Consider the following 23422-nt stretch of genomic DNA (forward strand, 5'->3'; position numbering starts at 1 on the left):
TTCGTTTCTTCTTTATTGTTCCAAGTTCATGTTTTTTTCATAATGCATCATTTCATTGTTCAGGCCAACCACAGGGTACAAATCATAAGTTCTTCAGCAATAGAAAAAACCAACAGATCTTGTCAACACGTGTTTCGTCTGGCACATATGCCAACGACTTCGTCAGGGCAATGAATTATATTACAGAAATGGCAACGCAAATTAAATTAAAGTCCAATAGTCAAACGACCCAATAAATGAAAAAACCTCAATAGTGATGAATGTTGTTTATCGTCAGCAACGGGCAAGTAAAAATGTCCAAGAACTCAATAGATATCATGAGCTCGAACCTCGATATAGGAAAGTCTCGTATGTCGTCAAGTTGAGCAGATAAGTGGGTCTCGAAGCTCGATAAATCTCATGAGCTCGAACCAGCGAGCAGAGTCATGGTATCAATCCAAAGCGCGTGTTTTCTTACGGCGTGCGAACTTATTTCTATATGTTGCTGTTTGCAGCAAGACATATTTCTTGGATCAATATAAAATCAAGGTTTTTGTTTCTCTTTGTGATGCAATCTGTTGGGCAAGACAAACTGCTTATTGTGATTTCATAAGTGCGCAGTGGAGAGTTTGTGTATGGCCAATCTAGATTTCACTTAAATAGAGGACCCCCAGCTTTGTTAATGTGCTTAGGGTTGTGGAGTTAACCACTCCGTCACGAGCCACAGACGCGCTGTGCAGGTGACGGAGTGGTTTCGTCACGGCGAGGCCGCCCCGCCCACGCTGCAGGAATTCCACGCCTGCGCAGGCGTTCTATTGAGCGAGCGGGGCCGTGTTGGAACCACTCGGTCACAAGCACAGCGCGCTCGTGACGGAGTGGTTCCGTCATGAGCATGGCCGCGCCGCGCGGACCCACCCCCCTGCGCCGCAGCGGAATTACCACCGCGCCCAAGGGGTTAAAGAGGAGCCAAGAGAATTGTAGTCCAGGCATAGTGAGATGAATTATTCAAAGAACCCAACCATACCACTGACCAGCTGAACAGAGTTCCAACATGTTCAAGGGGAGTGAAAATATGCACACATCTTTTATAAGCCTCGTTTCCCAACAGTGACTAAAATAAATCGCAACAAGTGTACTGTTGGACTTGACCTGAAAAATGTAGTCCTGATTTGACAAGTCTGATATAGCTTGTTCCTGTGTGGTGGAGAGAGAAGCAAAAGGGAAGAAAAGGTTACATGCCGAAGAAAAAACAAAATCCCAAATAATTAATGAGGACCAGTAAAGAGTTGAATAACAAACGCAATATTCACTTCACCTATAGGAGATGCACACCATCTCCATATATTCTCTCCCTTCGCCCACAGTGCGAGTTAAAGTAGCTCTTTAACCCCTTTGCTGCGGCGGCAATTCTGCTGCAGCGCTAGGGGGCAGGGGTGGCCGCGTGGCGCTCTCCTGCTGGTGACGGAACCACTCCGTCATCAGCCTCGGTAGCGCTGTGCTTATGACTGAGCGGTTCCGTCATGGCCCCACCCGCTCAATAGAATGCCCAGCGCAGGCTGCGGAATCCACGCCACGCAGGCACGGTGAGCGGGTCATGACTGAACCGCTCCGTCATCAGCACAGCGCTACCGAGGCTGATGACGGAGCGGTTCCGTCATCACCGCAGAACGGGTTAAGTATGGGCAATAGTGGTTTGCAGGACACAGCCCTCTTTTTACTGTAGGCCTGTTTAGGTCACAGCCTACCGGACAGCACAGCTCTCGGTTTGCCAAAGACATCTTGGGGACATTCAGAAAGTTGACCTAGGAATGTGTTACACCTGTTGCTTACCCTTGCCTTTGCGGTTTGTAACTGACATTTTCTGGCTTTCTGTTTGCTAGCTACATTTATTTTAGGCTGTCCAGCTCAAGTTCTTCCCACTTGTTTGATGTATTTTCCACAAACTTGCTTGCTGTAAACAGGCCTTCAAATCTTGTTCTTATCTTGACACATTTGCTGTGCATTCAAAAACAGAGGTAAAATGGCAGGCTGTGTTTCCAGGGAGCTTGGTGTTTATTTTTCTTTCTCTGTCTTCAAATTAGAGGATTTATGTGACAGTCAAGCCGGCTAGTGGGGGCCTGCTTGAGGAAGGCTGTACAGATGTTATTTCTTTTCTAGCACACAACAAAATGTAATTGTCTGTAAATGAACTGTGCTGACGATCAAATCAATACATTGGGTAAATACATTTCCGCACATTATCGTTTGTTCACTGTATACATTTATCGGTAAAACTGTATGAGTGCAAATGTAATGGTCATTTCAATTGAAGATGTGTAAAGGCAGTATGCTACCATACCATTAATACTCCACATTACCCCACTCCACTACTCTGCACTACTTCATGCTACTGTACTCTACTCTGCACCACTCCACACTGCGGCATGCATTCTTCTCTGCACCACTCCACTGTACGTCAATGAACTCTACCCCACACTACTATGCACCACTCCACCCGATCATGCACTCTTCTCTGCACCACTCCACTCTTATCTGCACCACTCCACTCTAAGCTAATACACTATACTGCTACGCCACTGCACTCTGCACCACTTTACTCTATGCCACCCTACTCTGCAACACTGCACTCTGCCACTGAATTCTATGCCAATGCTCTCTACACCACCTTACTTCAAACCAATACACTCAACATCAATCTACTCTGCACCAAATCACTATATGCCACTATACTCTATGCCACTGCACTCTATGCCGCTCTATTCTCCTCTGCGTCACTGCACTCTGCCACTCTATTCTACTCTGCACCACTGTACTCTATGCCACTGCTCTCTAGGTCACTCTACTCTGCACCACTGCACTCTACGCCTCTGTACTTCATGCCACTCTACTGTACACCACTGCACTCTACAACCGTATACTCTGCTATACTACACACTCTGCCCCTCTACTTTATGCCACTCTACCCCACTGCACTCTACAACACTCTGATCTATACTACTGCACTCTACACCACTGTACTCTACTTTGAATCAATCAACTCTGCCAGTGCACTCTACACCACTCTTTGCAACTCCACACTACTGCACTGACACTACTACTGTACGCCACTCTACTGTACGCCACTCTACTGTACGCCACTCTACTGTACGCCACTCTACTGTACGCCACTCTACTGTACGCCACTCTACTGTACGCCACTCTACTGTACGCCACTCTACTGTACGCCACTCTACTGTACGCCACTCTACTGTACGCCACTCTACTGTACGCCACTCTACTGTACGCCACTCTACTGTACGCCACTCTACTGTACGCCACTCTACTGTACGCCACTCTACTGTACGCCACTCTACTGTACGCCACTCTACTGTACGCCACTCTACTGTACGCCACTCTACTGTACGCCACTCTACTGTACGCCACTCTACTGTACGCCACTCTACTGTACGCCACTCTACTGTACGCCACTCTACTGTACGCCACTCTACTGTACGCCACTCTACTGTACGCCACTCTACTGTACGCCACTCTACTGTACGCCACTCTACTGTACGCCACTCTACTGTACGCCACTCTACTGTACGCCACTCTACTGTACGCCACTCTACTGTACGCCACTCTACTGTACGCCACTCTACTGTACGCCACTCTACTGTACGCCACTCTACTGTACGCCACTCTACTGTACGCCACTCTACGCCACGCCACTCTACTGTACGCCACTCTACGCCACGCCACTCTACGCCACTCTACGCCACGCCACTCTACGCCACGCCACTCTACGCCACGCCACTCTACGCCACGCCACTCTACGCCACGCCACTCTACGCCACGCCACTCTACGCCACGCCACTCTACGCCACGCCACTCTACGCCACGCCACTCTACGCCACGCCACTCTACGCCACGCCACGCCACTCTACGCCACTCTACGCCACGCCACTCTACGCCACGCCACTCTACGCCACGCCACTCTACGCCACTCTACTGTACGCCACTCTACTGTACGCCACTCTACTCTACGCCACGCCACTCTACGCCACGCCACTCTACGCCACGCCACTCTACGCCACGCCACTCTACGCCACGCCACTCTACGCCACGCCACTCTACGCCACGCCACTCTACGCCACGCCACTCTACGCCACGCCACTCCACTCTACGCCACGCCACTCTACGCCACGCCACTCTACGCCACGCCACTCTACGCCACGCCACTCTACGCCACGCCACTCCACTCTACGCCACGCCACTCTACGCCACGCCACTCCACTCTACGCCACGCCACTCTACGCCACGCCACTCTACGCCACTCTACGCCACGCCACTCTACGCCACGCCACTCCACTCTACGCCACGCCACTCTACGCCACGCCACTCTACGCCACTCCACTCTACGCCACGCCACTCTACGCCACGCCACTCTACGCCACGCCACTCTACGCCACGCCACTCTACGCCACGCCACTCTACGCCACTCTACGCCACGCCACTCTACGCCACGCCACTCTACGCCACGCCACTCTACGCCACGCCACTCTACGCCACGCCACTCCACTCTACGCCACGCCACTCTACGCCACGCCACTCCACTCTACGCCACTCTACGCCACGCCACTCCACTCTACGCCACGCCACTCTACGCCACGCCACTCCACTCTACGCCACGCCACTCTACGCCACGCCACTCTACGCCACTCTACGCCACGCCACTCTACGCCACGCCACTCCACTCTACGCCACGCCACTCTACGCCACGCCACTCCACTCTACGCCACGCCACTCTACGCCACGCCACTCTACGCCACGCCACTCTACGCCACGCCACTCTACGCCACGCCACTCCACTCTACGCCACGCCACTCTACGCCACGCCACTCTACGCCACGCCACTCTACGCCACGCCACTCTACGCCACGCCACTCTACGCCACGCCACTCCACTCTACGCCACGCCACTCCACTCTACGCCACTCCACTCTACGCCACGCCACTCTACGCCACGCCACTCTACGCCACTCTACGCCACGCCACTCTACGCCACGCCACTCCACTCTACGCCACGCCACTCTACGCCACGCCACTCCACTCTACGCCACGCCACTCTACGCCACGCCACTCTACGCCACGCCACTCTACGCCACGCCACTCTACGCCACGCCACTCCACTCTACGCCACGCCACTCTACGCCACGCCACTCTACGCCACGCCACTCTACGCCACGCCACTCTACGCCACGCCACTCTACGCCACGCCACTCTACTCTACGCCACGCCACTCTACGCCACGCCACTCTACGCCACGCCACTCTACGCCACGCCACTCCACTCTACGCCACGCCACTCTACGCCACGCCACTCTACGCCACGCCACGCCACTCTACGCCACGCCACTCCACTCTACGCCACGCCACTCCACTCTACTCTACGCCACGCCACTCTACGCCACGCCACTCTACGCCACGCCACTCTACGCCACGCCACTCTACGCCACTCTACGCCACGCCACTCTACGCCACGCCACTCTACGCCACTCTACGCCACGCCACTCTACGCCACGCCACTCTACGCCACGCCACTCCACTCTACGCCACGCCACTCTACGCCACGCCACTCTACGCCACGCCACTCCACTCTACGCCACGCCACTCTACGCCACGCCACTCTACGCCACGCCACTCTACGCCACGCCACTCTACGCCACGCCACTCTACGCCACTCTACGCCACGCCACTCTACGCCACGCCACTCTACGCCACGCCACTCTACGCCACGCCACTCTACGCCACGCCACTCTACGCCACGCCACTCCACTCTACGCCACGCCACTCTACGCCACGCCACTCCACTCTACGCCACTCCACTCTACGCCACTCCACTCTACGCCACGCCACTCTACGCCACGCCACTCTACGCCACGCCACTCTACGCCACGCCACTCTACGCCACGCCACTCTACGCCACGCCACTCCACTCTACGCCACTCTACGCTACGCCACGCCACTCCACTCTACGCCACGCCACTCTACGCCACGCCACTCTACGCCACGCCACTCTACGCCACGCCACTCTACGCCACTCTACTCTACGCCACTCTACGCCACGCCACTCTACTCTACGCCACGCCACTCTACTCTACGCCACGCCACTCTACTCTACTCTACTGTACGCCACTACTGTACGCCACTACTGTACGCCACTACTGTACGCCACTACTGTACGCCACTACTGTACGCCACTACTGTACGCCACTCTACTGTACGCCACTACTGTACGCCACTACTGTACGCCACTACTGTACGCCACTCTACTGTACGCCACTCTACTGTACGCCACTCTACTGTACGCCACTCTACTGTACGCCACTCTACTGTACGCCACTCTACTGTACGCCACTCTACTGTACGCCACTCTACTGTACGCCACTCTACTCTACACCACTCTACTCTACTCTACGCCACTCTACTCTACGCCATGCCACTCTACTCTACGCCACTCTACTCTACGCCATGCCACTCTACGCCATGCCACTCTACTCTACGCCACTCTACTCTACGCCATGCCACTCTACTCTACGCCATGCCACTCTACTCTACTCTACGCCACTCTACTCTACGCCACTCTACTCTACGCCACTCTACTCTACTCTACGCCACGCCACTCTACTCTACGCCACGCCACTCTACTCTACGCCACGCCACTCTACTCTACGCCACGCCACTCTACTCTACGCCACTCTACTCTACGCCACTCTACTCTACGCCACGCCACTCTACTCTACGCCACGCCACTCTACTCTACGCCACTCTACTCTACGCCACTCTACTCTACGCCACGCCACTCTACTCTACGCCACGCCACTCTACGCCACGCCACTCTACTCTACGCCACGCCACTCTACTCTACGCCACGCCACTCTACTCTACGCCACGCCACTCTACTCTACGCCACGCCACGCCACTCTACTCTACGCCACGCCACTCTACTCTACGCCACGCCACTCTACTCTACGCCACGCCACTCTACTCTACGCCACGCCACTCTACTCTACGCCACTCTACTGTACGCCACTCTACTGTACGCCACTCTACTGTACGCCACTCTACTGTACGCCACTCTACTGTACGCCACTCTACTGTACGCCACTCTACTGTACGCCACTCTACTGTACGCCACTCTACTGTACGCCACTCTACTGTACGCCACTCTACTGTACGCCACTCTACTGTACGCCACTCTACTGTACGCCACTCTACTGTACGCCACTCTACTGTACGCCACTCTACTGTACGCCACTCTACTGTACGCCACTCTACTGTACGCCACTCTACTGTACGCCACTCTACTGTACGCCACTCTACTGTACGCCACTCTACTGTACGCCACTCTACTGTACGCCACTCTACTGTACGCCACTCTACTGTACGCCACTCTACTGTACGCCACTCTACGCCACGCCACTCTACGCCACGCCACTCTACGCCACGCCACTCTACGCCACGCCACTCTACGCCACGCCACTCTACGCCACGCCACTCTACGCCACGCCACTCTACGCCACGCCACTCTACGCCACGCCACTCTACGCCACGCCACTCTACGCCACGCCACTCTACGCCACGCCACTCTACGCCACGCCACTCTACGCCACGCCACTCTACGCCACGCCACTCTACGCCACGCCACTCTACGCCACGCCACTCTACGCCACGCCACTCTACGCCACGCCACTCTACTGTACGCCACTCTACTGTACGCCACTCTACTGTACGCCACTCTACTGTACGCCACTCTACTGTACGCCACTCTACTGTACGCCACTCTACTGTACGCCACTCTACTGTACGCCACTCTACTGTACGCCACTCTACTGTACGCCACTCTACTGTACGCCACTCTACTGTACGCCACTCTACTGTACGCCACTCTACGCCACGCCACTCTACGCCACGCCACTCTACGCCACGCCACTCTACGCCACGCCACTCTACGCCACGCCACTCTACGCCACTCCACTCTACGCCACGCCACGCCACTCTACTCTACGCCACGCCACTCTACTCTACGCCACGCCACTCTACGCCACGCCACGCCACTCTACGCCACTCTACTCTACTCTACTCTACGCCATGCCACGCCACTCTACTCTACTCTACGCCACGCCACGCCACGCCACTCTACTCTACTCTACGCCACGCCACTCTACTCTACTCTACGCCACGCCACGCCACGCCACTCTACTCTACTCTACGCCACGCCACGCCACGCCACTCTACTCTACTCTACGCCACGCCACGCCACGCCACTCTACTCTACTCTACGCCACGCCACTCTACTCTACTCTACGCCACGCCACGCCACTCTACTCTACTCTACTCTACGCCACGCCACGCCACGCCACTCTACTCTACTCTACGCCACGCCACGCCACGCCACGCCACGCCACTCTACTCTACGCCACGCCACGCCACGCCACGCCACGCCACTCTACTCTACGCCACGCCACTCTACTCTACGCCACGCCACGCCACGCCACTCTACTCTACGCCACGCCACGCCACGCCACGCCACTCTACTCTACTCTACGCCACGCCACTCTACTCTACTCTACTCTACGCCACGCCACGCCACGCCACTCTACTCTACTCTACGCCACGCCACGCCACTCTACTCTACTCTACGCCACGCCACTCTACTCTACTCTACGCCACGCCACGCCACGCCACTCTACTCTACGCCACGCCACGCCACGCCACGCCACTCTACTCTACTCTACGCCACGCCACGCCACTCCACGCCACTCCACTCTACTCTACGCCACTCCACTCCACTCGGCCACGCCACTCTCTCGGCCACCCATCTGCACTCTCCACCACACTTCTGCACTCTCCGCCACTCTAATCTACTGTTCATCACTGCACTCTGACACTGCACTCTACGCCACTCTATACCAGTGAGCTCTACCCTGTACTCTTGGCCATTGCACTCCATTCTACCATGTGCCACTCTACTCTGCACCACTTCACTCTATTTACTCAGAAACAATCTAATCTATGTGATTGCACTCTGTGCCACATTGCACTGTGCTCTGCACCACACCATTCAATGCTGTGCCTCTACACTACTTTATTCTATGCCACTGTGCTCCACCCTGCACCAAAATTGCGTCTTGGTTGTGATGCAACAACGTTGGTGTGATGCGTGCATGCCCGATGGCCTTGCGGCGACTCAATGATCTTTGAGCCACGACTGGCCCTGCGATGCGCTTCTCAGGGATGCGACGGCGACCTCTGTGGCGGCGGCCCGCTTCTCCGGCGAAGCACCGTGCTTCGGCGATGTGATGATGGCAGCAACGGCTCGCTTCTTCGGCTATGCGACAACAGCTGCTGCAGCGGCGACACACTTCTCGTCGTTGCGTCGCTCTTCCAGCTCCCAGCGACATGCAGTCTCTCAGAAGGCCCAGCACAACAGCAGGCACTTCAATTCCCAGCAAGGGAATTAAAGGCGAAGCTGGTTGGTGAAGTCTTGTATCCCTGAGCCTTCAGGCAGGAGGCAAGCTCTAGTTCAATCCCTTGGAGATTGTTCTTCAAGTTGATAGAAAGCACACTCAGTCCTTTTCTCCTCTCTTTGGCAATGAAGCAACCACTGCAGGCCAACCCCCAAACACACAGCACAGGGGTAGTCTCATCCTTCAGCTTCCTGGTTCTTCTCCTCAGCAAAGTGTTGTCTTGATTCCCAGAAGTGATCTAAAGTTCTTGGGTCTGGGTCCCAATATTTGTACTCATTTTCTCTTTGTTCTCTAAAGGCAGAGAGGCCTTTTCCTAGTCCAAACCCGTTCTGGTAAGTCCTGGAACACTTTGTTTACAGGACTCCTTCTCTTCCTTTGACAGTGCAGGCCAGGGACATCAACCGCACCACAGGAGGTGGAGCCAGCATTGTGGAGGGAAGGCACAGTCCTATTCAGGTCCCAGGTGCAACTCCTCCCTCCCATCTGTATGTAGATCTCTCTATTCAGCTCGGTGCTGACTCATCCTGTCTCCTGGAATCCCCCAGCCCTTGTCACTCAAACTCCAGACAAGGAATACACAACCTAGCAGAGGCAGGCTTGGATAATTAGGCAAGAAAATACCTACTTTCTAAAAGTGGTATTTTCAAACACAGAATGTTAAAACCAACTTCACTAAAAGATGTATTTTATCATTCTAAACTCGAATTTTCACCTCGTTCCCGGAGTCATTTAGGATTATAAGATGTTATAATCAAACTGCCCTTTGTGGCCTATGGGGAACTGGTAGCCTTGCAATAGTGAAAAACGAAAATGGCTGTAATTCACTATCAGGACATGCCACACACATCAGGGCATATCCTACCTTTTACCTACAATGCACCCTGCCCATGGGCCTACCCTAGCCCATAGGAGTGACTAATATGTATAAAAGTGAAGGTTTAGGGACTGGCAAGTGGGTGCACTTGCCCAGTCAACATGGCAGTACCAGACTGCACACAGGCTCTGCAATGGCAGACCTGAGACACAATTTACAAGCTGCTCCGGTGGGTGGCACAGTCAGTGCTGCAAGCCCACCAGCAGCATTGGAGTTACAAACCCTGGGCACACACAGTGCACTGTAGTAGGTAGGGTCTGACAAGTAAACCAATCAAGCCAATCATGGAGTCACTAATCCATACATCAATCTATCATCGGGAGCACTTGCACTGTGGCACTGAACAGCAGTGGCACAGTGCCCACAATCATCTAATACCAGCAAAAACATGAGCGGCAACAGCAAAAAATGGAAGGGAGACCCACGCCAATGGTGCCAGGTCGAACAAGTCCTATTTTACTGTGTTAAGCATCACAACTAAAAATGTTTTTTATGACTGTTTTAGGTGTACCTGCCTGCTATGAATCGTGGGTAGTGCTCTATCAAAAACATTTTAAGAATAGTTATTTTTGGTTTAAAATATTTACTGCAAGTGTACGGCTGCCGTGTTCAGACAGGCACACTTTCTTTTTTAACTTCAGGCATAAGCATGTAACAAATAAATAAAACATAGCTACTGCACCAGTTTGCCTGATCTAGATCTAGTGCCTTTAACGATGCTTAGTTGGCTTAGGCTATTCGAGCACTATCACACATACAGTTTTTGAAGTAATTGTAGTGACTTAGTGTGTTTGTTGTTTTGCCTGCTTTCGTGGTTCATCTTTACAATAGACAGCGCCTTGCAGCTGGTTCCGTTTCTTCTCAAGGACCTTAATGTTTTATGTAGCGTGCTGCAGAGTTCATTGGAGCAAGCGTGACTTGATTAAAGACCAGACCGTGCACATCCTGTACAGTCTGAAAGCGTAGGGGAATGATTTTGTGCCAGCCTGATCAAGTTTGCTTTTGTCAAGCCAGAACATTTACTTGTTTACTTTGCTGCATTCACTCTCCTTTTTATACATTTTGGCCTAGACTTTGAGCTGCTACTTGTAAAACACTTATCAATTTTGTCTCGGTTGCAGTTTTAATTTTCAGCGCAAGAGCCTTAACTGCCAGCTGGCTTATGGAAACAAAGATGTGAATGCCAGCTACTTGTTTATGCTCGAGTCTGAGGGAGTGCTGGGGGAGTGGAGCAGTCTTCATTACATTGGTCTGTGTAGGTTGCACTTTGAGTCTGTTCCCAGCACCTTAAGGGAGATCAATATTTGATTCGAGTGTGTCTTGCAAGGCTGTTTTAATCACAGGCGTAGTCTATGTCACCGTTAACAGTATTTAAGGAATCTTGGAAAGATCTGTGGAGTCTGTCCCTTCACTCTAGATTTGTAGTGTTCTGAAATGCTGACATATCTAGCCCTGGAAACTACAGCTGGCCCAAATATACAGGCCCCATCCTGCAGCCTAAGCCCTAAAGGCCTGGATTTTGGAAACCAGTGTCTAAATGTGGCTGCCATATGCTTGCAATAACATTTGTTTTTTTCTTGTATAACCTTAATACAACAGCACCGGCACCTCCTAGCATGGAGTTGTACTTGCAACTGGTATAGGACCTCTTTTTATTGTAGGGCACATCACAGGAACATATGATTGTCAATGGAACAAAGAAACTTACTGTGGGCTTTGAAATATTGTCTCCTTCGGACATAGTTTAAACACACAAGGATATCTGAAATGATTAAAAAAAGGAAAATCATTGGTAAAGTTTTGTTCCACCAGTCTTGCCACTGTTGAACACTTTTTGTATGCAGTTGTGCACATGAGATCAGGTGCAGTGTCTTCACTCAACATGGCATGTCTGACAATTGCAGAAGCGAGCTGGCCATTGCCCAATCTATATCTTCTATACTACTATTATAAAGGAAGAACTTTGAGGCGGGTAAACTCGGGAACCACACACCCGATACATTGTTGTAATCCTCAGGGTGTGCAGATGGACATAGGCTATATAAAGTTAAAAAATACGTTATATAAAAAAAATTTACATAATAAAAAAAGTAGTCCCCTCGAAGTAGCGATGGCCACGACCTGCGTGCTGACGCCACGAGCGCTGGGAGGTGTGGCGTCCAGGAGCGCGAGGAGGAGTGGCGGACATGGCGCGGGGGAGGAGCGGTGACGAGCGGCGGACATGGCGCGAGGGAGGAGGTGAGTAGCAGCGGACCGGCGGGAGGAGCGGTTGTCAGCGGTGAGGAGCGGGGAACTGAGAAGCGGCGGCTGAGGTAAGGCTCCGGGGGACAATGTCGGGCAGGCGGGGGTCGGGGCAGGCGGGGGACGGGGCAGGCGGGGGACGAGAACTTGCACCAAAACAGAAGGATAGAATTTAGATCGGCTGAGGTAAGGCTCCGGGGGACAATGTCGCGCCAGGCGGGGGTCGGGCAGGCGGGGGACTGGGAGTTACAACAAAACAGAATGGTACAATTTACATCGGCTGAGAAAAGTCTCCGGGGGACAATGTCGGGGCAGGCGGGGGACGGGGACTTACAGCATCTGCCATGGAGATTTATGCAGAGCGCCTCAACACTGGGCCTTTGTGACATCCCGGGAACAATGTCGGGGCAGGCGGTGGTCAGGGCAGGCGGGGGACGGAGCGGCCGGGGGCCCGGGCTGCTGGAGATTGTCGGGGCAGGCGGAGGTCGAGGAAGCCTGATTGCTCCCGGACAAGGTCGGGATGGGCTGCTAGTGGTTTATACTCTGATAGGGGAATGTGGCTCAACCTATCCTAAAACGAGATGATGACTTTTCTTTAATGACTGGTGCCAGACTATTGAAACAACATAACTAAACGTCCTCTGGAAGTATTGGGTATCATGCAGAGTCCCCAATTCAATTACTTATGGTGGACATGTAGTATTTGTAAACAAGCTGGGTGTATTTGATGATACATCATAATGTGACCAGTCACATCTATAAGAGCCCAAAGCATTTCGAGACATAAAACTATAACAAAACAGCTAATTTATCATGTGAGTAGAGGTCTTGAATGGATATTTTCTGTGATGTCTGTCTTTTCAGCATGATCACCCCAGGTTTTTCAACTTTGCTGGACCCTATTTATGTTTTCTGGCTTTACTACTGGTTAGATGGGGTTAAGGTGCACAGAGTTCTAAAGTGCCTGTGCTTCCCATTAAAAAGTGATTGAATTGATCTACCTAATTGATATATTTAACTTGACTGTAAGTCTCTAGTATATGGTGTGAGAAGTGCACCCAAGACCTGCACCCAAGACCTGGAAGTTAAATGTAAACTGTGGACTGAACTGTAGCACTTACTGTGCTGTCTGTTGGTGTAGCAAGGAAAACATGGCTTCAGTCTTACCATTGTAGCCGGACTGCTGCAGTTTAAAACTGCAGTATGATCGGAACCCTTCTTAAACGGTAAAAACCTATTTTAAATTATAGTAAGTCACGCCTGTATGGGTCTTGTAGCCCACAAAGTAGGGTGCATGGTATTTAAAAGTGGAACATGTAGAAAATTCATATTATCATGTCAGTGACAAGGCCCTGAACGCTATTGTCATTGTGTCAGGCCCAGTTTCTCCATTGTAATATCGGAGTACAGATTAAAATACAAATACTGTATTTCAGGAATGGGGCCAACTAGAAACATAATGAAACCTCTATTTATAATGGCTATTAAAAATCCAATTAAATGATGAAGTTGGATTTTAATAAATATTAAGGACAATTAACTTTTAGAAAGATTTGCTTTACCTGCCTGAACTGTCAGAGGGATAATTAGCATAATCCTTTGCCAGCTCTCTTGAATAGGTATGGGATACCTCCTAGAATCCAACAATAGGCTCCCTGAATTGACATAGGTGACACACCTGAACTCCATAGAATGTGCAGGGTGGTGGTTGCGGGCCTCCTATTTGACACTAAAGTGTCAAACACTACTAGGCAGGTCTGTTCAACCACATGTAACACTTGGGGTACACATGCAAGGAGAGAACAGGATGTTAAGACCTTTCTTGTGAATCCCATCTCTGGTTGCTCAATGACGCTGCTCTTACGTCCTGCCAGACTTCTGTCTCTGTGTTTGTGGGTGCAGCGCCTACCTCAGCATTTTAGTGGTCGATGTGGGATGACACTAGGATTACCATAGTACACTCCCTCCACACACACATCCTAGGCCCTTAACCCTACCACCTGGCATTTTTGACCTGTTTGCAGTAAGGCAAACTGGACATGCTTCAAAAAATGGTCATGGTTACCCATAGGAACTTGTACCCCATTGATTAGGGAGGGGCTAGGAGTCACCCCACCCACTAGCTAGTGAAAGGCATTAATGTGGCATCCTCAGGTGCCCTCTTCAGAACACTTTCCGGACTCCTGAAGATCGGAAGAGGACTGCCACTGCTGTCTGTGAAATGAGGAGCCCTGAAAAACTGGACATGCTCCCTCCTGTACCCAGGACAAAGAAGTTGACTCCAAGGTTCAGTCAGCCGACTGCAGGTGTAGTTACAGGGAGACAAGCTGCAAGAAGGCTTTCCTGGAAGTACAAAGCTAACCAGTGGCAACTGGACCTGGACTAGACTCTCCTGTTTGCCTCTGCTTGACGAATATGCCTCGTTATCCCGCAGTCTTTTTCCCCGCAGGGAATTACAACGCGGTTGTTACAACGACCGCATTGTAATTCCGCATACCATTACCCTGCAAGTCTTAACAACGACTTGCGGAGGGGGCCGCTAGATGTTGGAATAGTCTAATTTATTATTCCAACTCCAGTCTGTGCGGACATTAGGGAAGGTGTTGGATTTTAAATCCAACACCTTCTCCTCCCTCCGCAAGTCGTTGTTCCGACTTGCGGAGCAATGGTATGCGGAATTATAACGAGGTTGTTGCAACAACCGCGTTCTAATTCCCTGCGGGGAAAATGTTTCGTGGTAAACGTTGTTTACCCTGCGTGAAACCTGGTGAGTCTCTGCCTTCACATCCTGGGAACCTTAGAAGTGGCGGGGCCTCAAAAGACTAAGTCAAAAGGTAAAATCTTTGACAAGGGGTTTGAGCTCCGGTTAATTTAGTGACTTTTTTGTTCACCCTGACTAGGGTTGTGGTTGTTCCTTGAAGTGGGCAGTCTCCTGCACAAAATAATTATCCAATTTATTGCATAAGGTGCTGGGTGTGATGATGGCATGGGAATCAGACCACTCCTGGATAAGATAAAAGGGTGCAATCCTACAGCCACATCGGACTTTGGTCAGGACAGACCTATCTCAACGTGCAAGCTGGAAAGCCAACAAGGTAACCCAGCAGGATCAATGGAAATATAAAATGTGATGCATGGTTAGAGTGTGTATGCTAGTCAGAGTGATCACTCTACTCATTTGCACATGCAGATTTCATAGACTGTCCTCAACCAGTCTCCGGAGAGGGGGTGCAGTGCTCTGTCTCTCAAGCTCAGCATCTTGTTGACTTCCACCTTGATTTGTTCTTGGATGTTAACATCACGTATGTCTCAGGCTTGAAAAGCAGGCTTTTCTCCTCTGTTGATGTAATCATTGCTGCAGGGCTTTGTGCAAGGTGCCACTAAAAACGGGCTGTAGATGTGCACAAAAGCAATTTGTAATTTGTACTTCTCATATTACTAGGATGTCAACTGCTAGAAAAGTCCAACTCCTTTATGAGAAATTGGGTTGATTGGGGTGTGACAGTAGTCAAGCAGCAACCACAATCCCTTTCAGGGTGAGGTGCAAGCCAACCCTAAATTAGCTGTGCAATCCTCTGGTATCTTGTCGCAGAGAAGTCAGGCTTAAATTAGAGGCAATGTGTAAGATATTTGTGCAACACTTCCAGTAGGAAAAGAGGCTCACAGAAAGGATCCCACACCAAGAAGTACCGGAGATATTGAAGTTTAAAGATTTCAGTGAAAATAGCGTCACAAAGTGCTACCAGTGGATATCTGGTCACGCTGGACCGACAGTCACAAGTTCAAACTGATAGCGATGGAGCGCAGGCTGAATACAGGGACCCTGTTAGGCCAGCTGAACAAAGTACATTAATTCCTGTGTGCGGCGCTTTGGGAGGTTCCGGGCTGGAGATGCGTCAGTTCTGAGATGCGGCGAGGCTTCAGTTCAGGAGGCCAGCCAACTAGCCCCTGGAGTCATTCTGAGTTTACGTTCAAGAGATGCAGGCCAGTCCTTCTCACACAGGCAGGAGGGCAGCAAGACAGCACAGCAGGGCAGCAGTTCCTTAATGGCAGCAGTCCTTATAGCCTTCTTTTCAGAGTATACACAGGTCCAAAAGTGTACGAAGTGGTGGTGTCCGAGTTGAAGTTTTCATGCCCAGTTGTGACTTTGAAGTGGGTGGAAGCTTCTAGTGGCATGCCTTTAAAGTGCACGGTTACCCTGCCTTCCTGACTCCAAACTAACTACAGGGTGTATGCAGCCCTTTGTGTGCGAACAGGACACAGCCTACTCAAGTGCAAGTGGGGCTGGGTTTAGCTCTTCCCTCCCATCCTGGCAGTAGCCTTCATCATGCCTCTTTGGCCTAACCCGATCTGGTCTTTTTGACCTATGAGAAGAATTTATATGTATATAGATCATTACATGCAGTATGAGTTACCCCAATATTAGTTGGTTCTGTTATCTATCATTCAAATTATGTAATGGGATGTAGATACACATTTGGTCACTGCACACAGAATAAAAGTGCACCACTGAAACACTAATCCGCACCTTGTAGTACACTTGTCCGAATAGTGTTGAATTCACTCTTGATTACTGATCAGGACCTAGAGTTTGGCTTAAGCTGGTGTTTTAGCAATGCAAAGGCATACATAAAATCGATTTAAATAAGACCCGCATTGCTGGATGGTGCTAATGCTCTGAAATTCTAGAAATTAAGGAGTAGGTAACCCCATTTTGCTCATCAGGTAAGTGGTCACAATATTTTGTGATGTACCCACTTCTATCTTTGGCAAACAGAATCCAGTTATGGGACACTGCCCCTCCACATGGTGAAACACTGCTTCAAAAACAATTTTGTTTTACAGCTCTCCTCCTTTGTATGAATATCCAGTGTCCATGCGTGCGTGCTCATACTACAAGGGTACTGCACACATTGCAGCATATAACATAAGCCCAGTTGAGTATGAGCAAGCTATGGAAATTTCCCTGATATTCATCAATTGTGTGGTTGTGTGGCCGTGAACTCAATGACTTTTGTCAAGTAGAACGAATGATGCAAATAAAATCATATTTTATTGTATAGAAAATTACTGTATTAAAGGCAGTAGTTTGGGAAAAGAGGAACCTTTGATCTCCCAGGCACTTTTGGACATGCTGGAATTTCTGCCAGGCGATCTCACACACTTGTTTTATTAATTTAAAAAACAATAATAATTTTAACATACGTGCAAGTAAGCTTTATCTGAGCTCAGGAATAGTTGTACTTTTGAGACATGTTTTTCTTTTATCACTTTCTTTAAGTAAAAGTTATACTCCCTTGCAAAACAGAGGCTGGTGACTAGGCAATGAAAAATGTATGTCCCTGGGTGGCACACATATCTCAAGCAAACATTGGAACAATTGAAATCTGATGTTCTTGTAGCTGAATGAAATGTACTTCTTTGTTGCCTTCATAACTGTACTACTGCGGGATAGTACTACAGGTGTAAACGTTGATATGTTTTTTGATATCTCGCGTATTATGCGCAACAGAATTTTGACATACTCAGTTTGAACCTATTTTAAAAGTTGTTTTATCTCTATTTTCCAAACTAGTTTTTTTCTACAGAGGAGTTTCCAAATTTAAAGTAATGTACAGCCCTTGTTAACGTTGTACAAAGTCTTGGAACTTTTCATATTACTCCACCATTTTAGAGGGGTTGTCCTTTACTCAACACACAACCCTGTGTGCAAAGTATAAGACTTAAAAATATAAATATATATATCCAGTGAAGGGCTTTACACTGTGAAGCATTGTGAAGTCTGCCTAGTTTACTAGTTCTCCTCCCAGTTTTCATAAATTAATAAGCAAAAAAAGACATTTCTATTTACAAGATACTTGTGTGTGACATTAGCCAAAAAAAGGTAAATTGACGTTATAGTTGGATTTTATCACATTTAACATCTAATTCTTAAGTTATAGTATACTGAGCTACCTATTATTTGAGCTCCTACCATACACAGTTTATGGCCTTACAAAATACATCAATTATGACATGATAAATGAAATAGTTGATTGTGTCGCTGATAAAACATCTTCTGCCTTCTGTTTTCCCTCTGTTTACTTTGCTTCTGGCACTAATAAAAATCAAAGTAGCTCTACATTAGGCATAGAAAGAGCATTCCCTTTTGATTTAGTAATATTGACTCAAGGGTCTCATTCTGGAGGGATCTTAGTCCAAGATATCTTCTTAATCCATAGTACTCATTAAAGTCAAGACAATGTTGAGTCCTAATATTAGAAAACACATTCATAGATAATTACTGTAAGGTTGCATTTCAACATTTTATGTGACAATTAAGGAAATTATATGAACACAAGAACAGGCAGACATTTCTACATAAAATGTTGCTATAATGTTTTGTTATGTATTTGCATGTTTTCCAAAAACTAAGCGGTAATTTCCAACATACATTATCATTGTTAGATGCTCATGTTCCATGCATTTGACTTGAAGTATACCACATCTTGCCCAAAAAAGAAAAAGTGTAATTATTTAGGAAGAGTATGAAGAACTTAGCATAGTGTAGTAAAAACCTGCTGCTCTACAACTCCTATTCTACAGTTCTCAAGCTAAAGGCAGGTAATAAGTGAACAATCTCTGAACATCTTCCACTACCCCTTACTCACCTTCTGCCACTCCCCCTACTCCTTTGCTTTCTCCTGAACCACCTCTTTCTAAAATTCAAAGATGTGTTTTTATTTGTCTAATTCACTTATTTCTATTACCAGGGTTTTAGAAAATAAAAATGTTGTGTTAGCATATATTAACAAAAATAATATTATAGCTGTTTTTCATCTTTTAAATGTATCTCCTGTGTTCCTACAAATTATGTCTCAATGAGAGCTTCTTTCAAAACATTAGCAGCTTACTTTTGCATACACTTTGCTATTAACTTAATCTTAATAATAACATTCCCTGATTAACGATTAATCATTCAAAGAATCAGAAACTGTAGGACACACATGTATTTGGTTACTCTTGGTAATATTTTCTTTTTTTCTTCCTAGGGTTTTGACCCGCCGAATCCCAGTGAAACGAGAACCATTTATGTTGCAAACCGGTTTCCCCAGCATGGCCATTACACACCTCAAAAATTTGCAGATAACCGAATCATATCATCTAAGGTATGAACAAGATTCCCTTATTTGCCCCATTAGTATTCTGTACTTTGAAAAAGAATAAAATCCTTTTTTGCATGCAGAGTAGAGGAAAATATTTTTGATTGATATGAGTTTACTTCAAGCTCTCCACAAACGGCTTAAGAAGGCAAACATATTCTAGAAATATCGGAAATAAAGAAGGCTGAGTTTGTCACAGCTTTGTATCCTGTAAGTAGGTATACAGGTGAGTAAAGCATTGAAAGCCACTTGTACAATAACTTATTTATCGTGGTTATTTGTGTAATAATAGCTAACTATCTTAGTATTTAACATCAAGAAAAAGAGAAAAACAATGTTAATTTTATTTAGCGACATCACATTCTTATAGCTAAACTGCCACAAGCACCATTCACCACCATTCACATTCATAACTTCCAAGTACTAAAACAAAGTCAACACCATCATAAAGATAAATTGGGAAAGAAAGCAAATCTATCCACATCTATGGTAATTCTTAGCTAAAAAAAGTCTTAACTTTTGGGGAGTTTACAGACCCACAAAGAATCAGTCTCCTACATGTTGTATAAGTTTGGCTGGTAGAGTTCACTATAATTGTATTTTTTTAAACAAAGTTCATGGAATTTTCATTTTACATTCTCCCTTCACATTTTCTTTCGACATCAGATATTTGATATGTTATTACTACACATTTCATATTCACTTTGTGGACGCATGCATCTCAGGCTGGCTAACAAGACAATGACACTGGGCATCTTTAAGACATGACATACTTGAGGGAAGTATTGACTCCAGCAATAACAAACTTTTTGAGGCTGAGGCTGAGGCTCCTGACCTAAATCTACTTCAATGCTTCACCCTCTTTTAATTCCAATTCATAATAACACCATTTACTTATATCCACATCATCATGGCATCCCTGAAAGTCACATGGGAAAATCTTCCAACTTGTGGGTGAGCTTATCTAGTATTGCTTCCTACACACTTTGGGTTGACATCTAACCCCTTGAGATTTGTTGCTTGTGGAAATAAAATTTCCATGTTGAACTGTGAATTATGTCTGAACGCAAAGTACCTAATTTGAAGGAGTATGGAAAAGGAACAACAAGGGCTCTGACCACATATACTGTCAATTGTCCCACTCAGAGTCCTTTATGTCCCTTCCCAGATTCTTCACCCATGTATTTTTGAATGCTGTCAGTGGTTTGGCTGCAGTTGCCAGTAACTGTTGTACTGTCTGTCATCATCCACCATCAACAGATCATGCAGCAGTCTGTTCCCCAGGTTTAGTACCTCTCCCTTTGTAGGTCAATCTGGTGGCCCTGATTAGTTGGCCATATAGCTTGCCCTGATTATGTGGCCATATAGCTTGAACTTGCAACGTGGCACTCCTTGTTCTTCCATTATGCCTTCAAAGGTTTGTGTGATTCCCAATTGGTGCCGTTGTCTAACACGGTTAGTTGAGTACCTCTCCCATAGGTGAACCTTGAACTTGGTCTGTTACCTGGCATACATTCCAGGCTTTCTAATCGTGAGGAGTACACCACCTCACTCCTGATCATTTGTAGATAAGTACTCCAACAGTGCCTTGCTGTCGCCAGTACTTTCGGAGTTAGAGATGTGAATCCGTGGCTGCTGAAAAGGACACTGCACAGTGTCTGTTGCTTCACGTCTGCAGATACTGTGCCTCCGGTGATTAAGGTGACTGACTCCAACCAGCAACAAACTCCAGCTCAAAGTTTTTGAAAATGGAGTGTGTTATTCTCAGAAATTAGTTGGTCATTTTATCTTAAAATATTACTTTCATTGAACTAACCTTCCTAACAAAAATTATTACATTTTAAAATGATTTAAACTTTATAAATTAATGACAGGGCTTCCCAAGCCCAACATTGTGCGTTTTATCAATTCTGTCAGCCTCTTGGGTTTACTGTAGTCCTATCTTTTTGTTTATAATGTCTGTAAGATATCCTTTGCCCGTCATTAAGGTGAGCCATTTTAAAAAACACAAAAACATTTTTGAACTTTCTTTTCATTAAACAATTGCTTCAGACACTGTGCAGTACAATACATATGTAGAATGAAACATGACAAGTAGAGGTTGGAATAGCTCATACTGAGTCCATTTACAATGCAATATACAGCCATTACGTAGGGCTATCTAGTTCTACCCTCTATATGTCAGTACTACAACCTACCTCCCATTCCCTCCCAATTTGTCCCTCCTTGAGTGAACGCCTATATTGTATCCAAGCGTCCAAGCCCCTACTCTGTTGGTTTTCTCCGCCCATTGGCACCAGTCTGTCTCTTTTCCAGTCCCCAATTTTTGGAGCCTCACCAGCTCCCCATGCTCATGCAGTATTCCTCTTTGCCACTCTGTCTGCCATATTTTCGCATATATTTCGGCCAAACTATCTCTCCTGTCACTCCCAGTATATGCCATTGTGCGTCAACCGGAACCTGTAGGCCCACTACTGTTGTCTTCACTCGGGCAAACGCCTCTCTAATACTGTTGGATTTTGGGGCAGGACCATAGAATGTGGAAGAAGGTGCCAGTCTCCCCACAACCCCTAGCTCACCCGTCCGAGTTGCATCGATCCTTACAATGTTGCAGTGTCCTAAGGGCATATTATCTATGCTTCTGCCCAATCGTCGTCCTCTGTAATCCCTACGTCTGATTCCCATGCCATCCTTATGGGACCAGATATTCTGGGGAGTTAGTCATAATTTTCCAATATGTTGGGGAGATAGTTTTATCGATCATTGGGTCAGGTAGAAGTCTGTCCTCTAGTGGGGCATGTTCAGGAAGCAGTTCCCCCTCCGATACATGGCATCTGAGGGCGTGTCTCAATTTTAAGTATCTGAAGTATTCCACCCCCCCCCCCCCCCCCCCTAAATCTGGTATTTCACTCTGTAGTTCCCCAAAGTCAATCATTGTTCTGCCGCGCCAGACATCTCTAGTGGGGCGTGTTCAGGAAGCAGTTCCCCCTCCGATACATGGCATCTTGAGGGCGTGTGTCAGTTCTAAGTATCTGAAGTATTCCACCCCCCACCCCCCCTAAAAAAAATTTGGTATTCACTCTGTAGTTCCCCAAAGTCGATCATTGTTCTGCCGCGCCAGACATCTCTCTCAAATGTTGTATCCCGGTGAGCTCCCACTTATGAAAACCTCGCAGACGCGGAACCTCGCCCAGCATATTGCAGTCCCAGAGTGGAGTCTCCTCCATTAACCTAGCATCCCACCCTAATGATTTTATGGCTTTCTTCCACGTACGTACTACTGTCTGTGTGTGCAATGGGAGCGAATTGTCTCAAGTCTTGCTTTATAACATGGTCAGATAGCCGCCGTTTCCCATAACTAGACAGTGTATTTGTGTATTTGGTAGGCAGGTTCAGTGAAAACCCAATCGTTAAGGTTAATGAGATGAGACGCCAAATAGTAATTGCTGATGTCTGGTACCGCCAGGCCACCCTTGTAAACACCCCCCCCCCCCTCCCCCCCCCCCAGACCACCCCGGCTGCAACTTGCTCAGCACGATGCGCGGACTGCCACCACCACCACCACAGCAAGGCACATTGCTCAGCCTCAATTGCCTGGAAGAAGGCCTCTGGTATCTGATACGTGGTGTTCTGCAAAGCATACAGCAGGCGGGGAAGAGACATCATTTTAAACAAGATC

At 48.3% G+C, this 23422-nt stretch overlaps 1 protein-coding gene across 1 annotated transcript in view; it reads left to right on the plus strand.

The window, feature by feature from the left end:
- ATP11B (ATPase phospholipid transporting 11B (putative)) overlaps positions 1–23422 on the plus strand; it is a 471244-nt gene that overhangs the window by 105839 nt on the left and 341983 nt on the right. The window contains exon 2 of the mRNA XM_086949489.1: positions 19633–19749. Within this exon, the coding sequence (XP_086805615.1) occupies positions 19633–19749 (117 nt within the window). The remainder of the gene's footprint in view (positions 1–19632; positions 19750–23422) is intronic.

Source organism: Lissotriton vulgaris, unplaced genomic scaffold (assembly GCF_964263255.1).
Source record: "Lissotriton vulgaris unplaced genomic scaffold, aLisVul1.2 SCAFFOLD_1627, whole genome shotgun sequence".
Lineage (NCBI taxonomy): Eukaryota > Metazoa > Chordata > Amphibia > Caudata > Salamandridae > Lissotriton > Lissotriton vulgaris.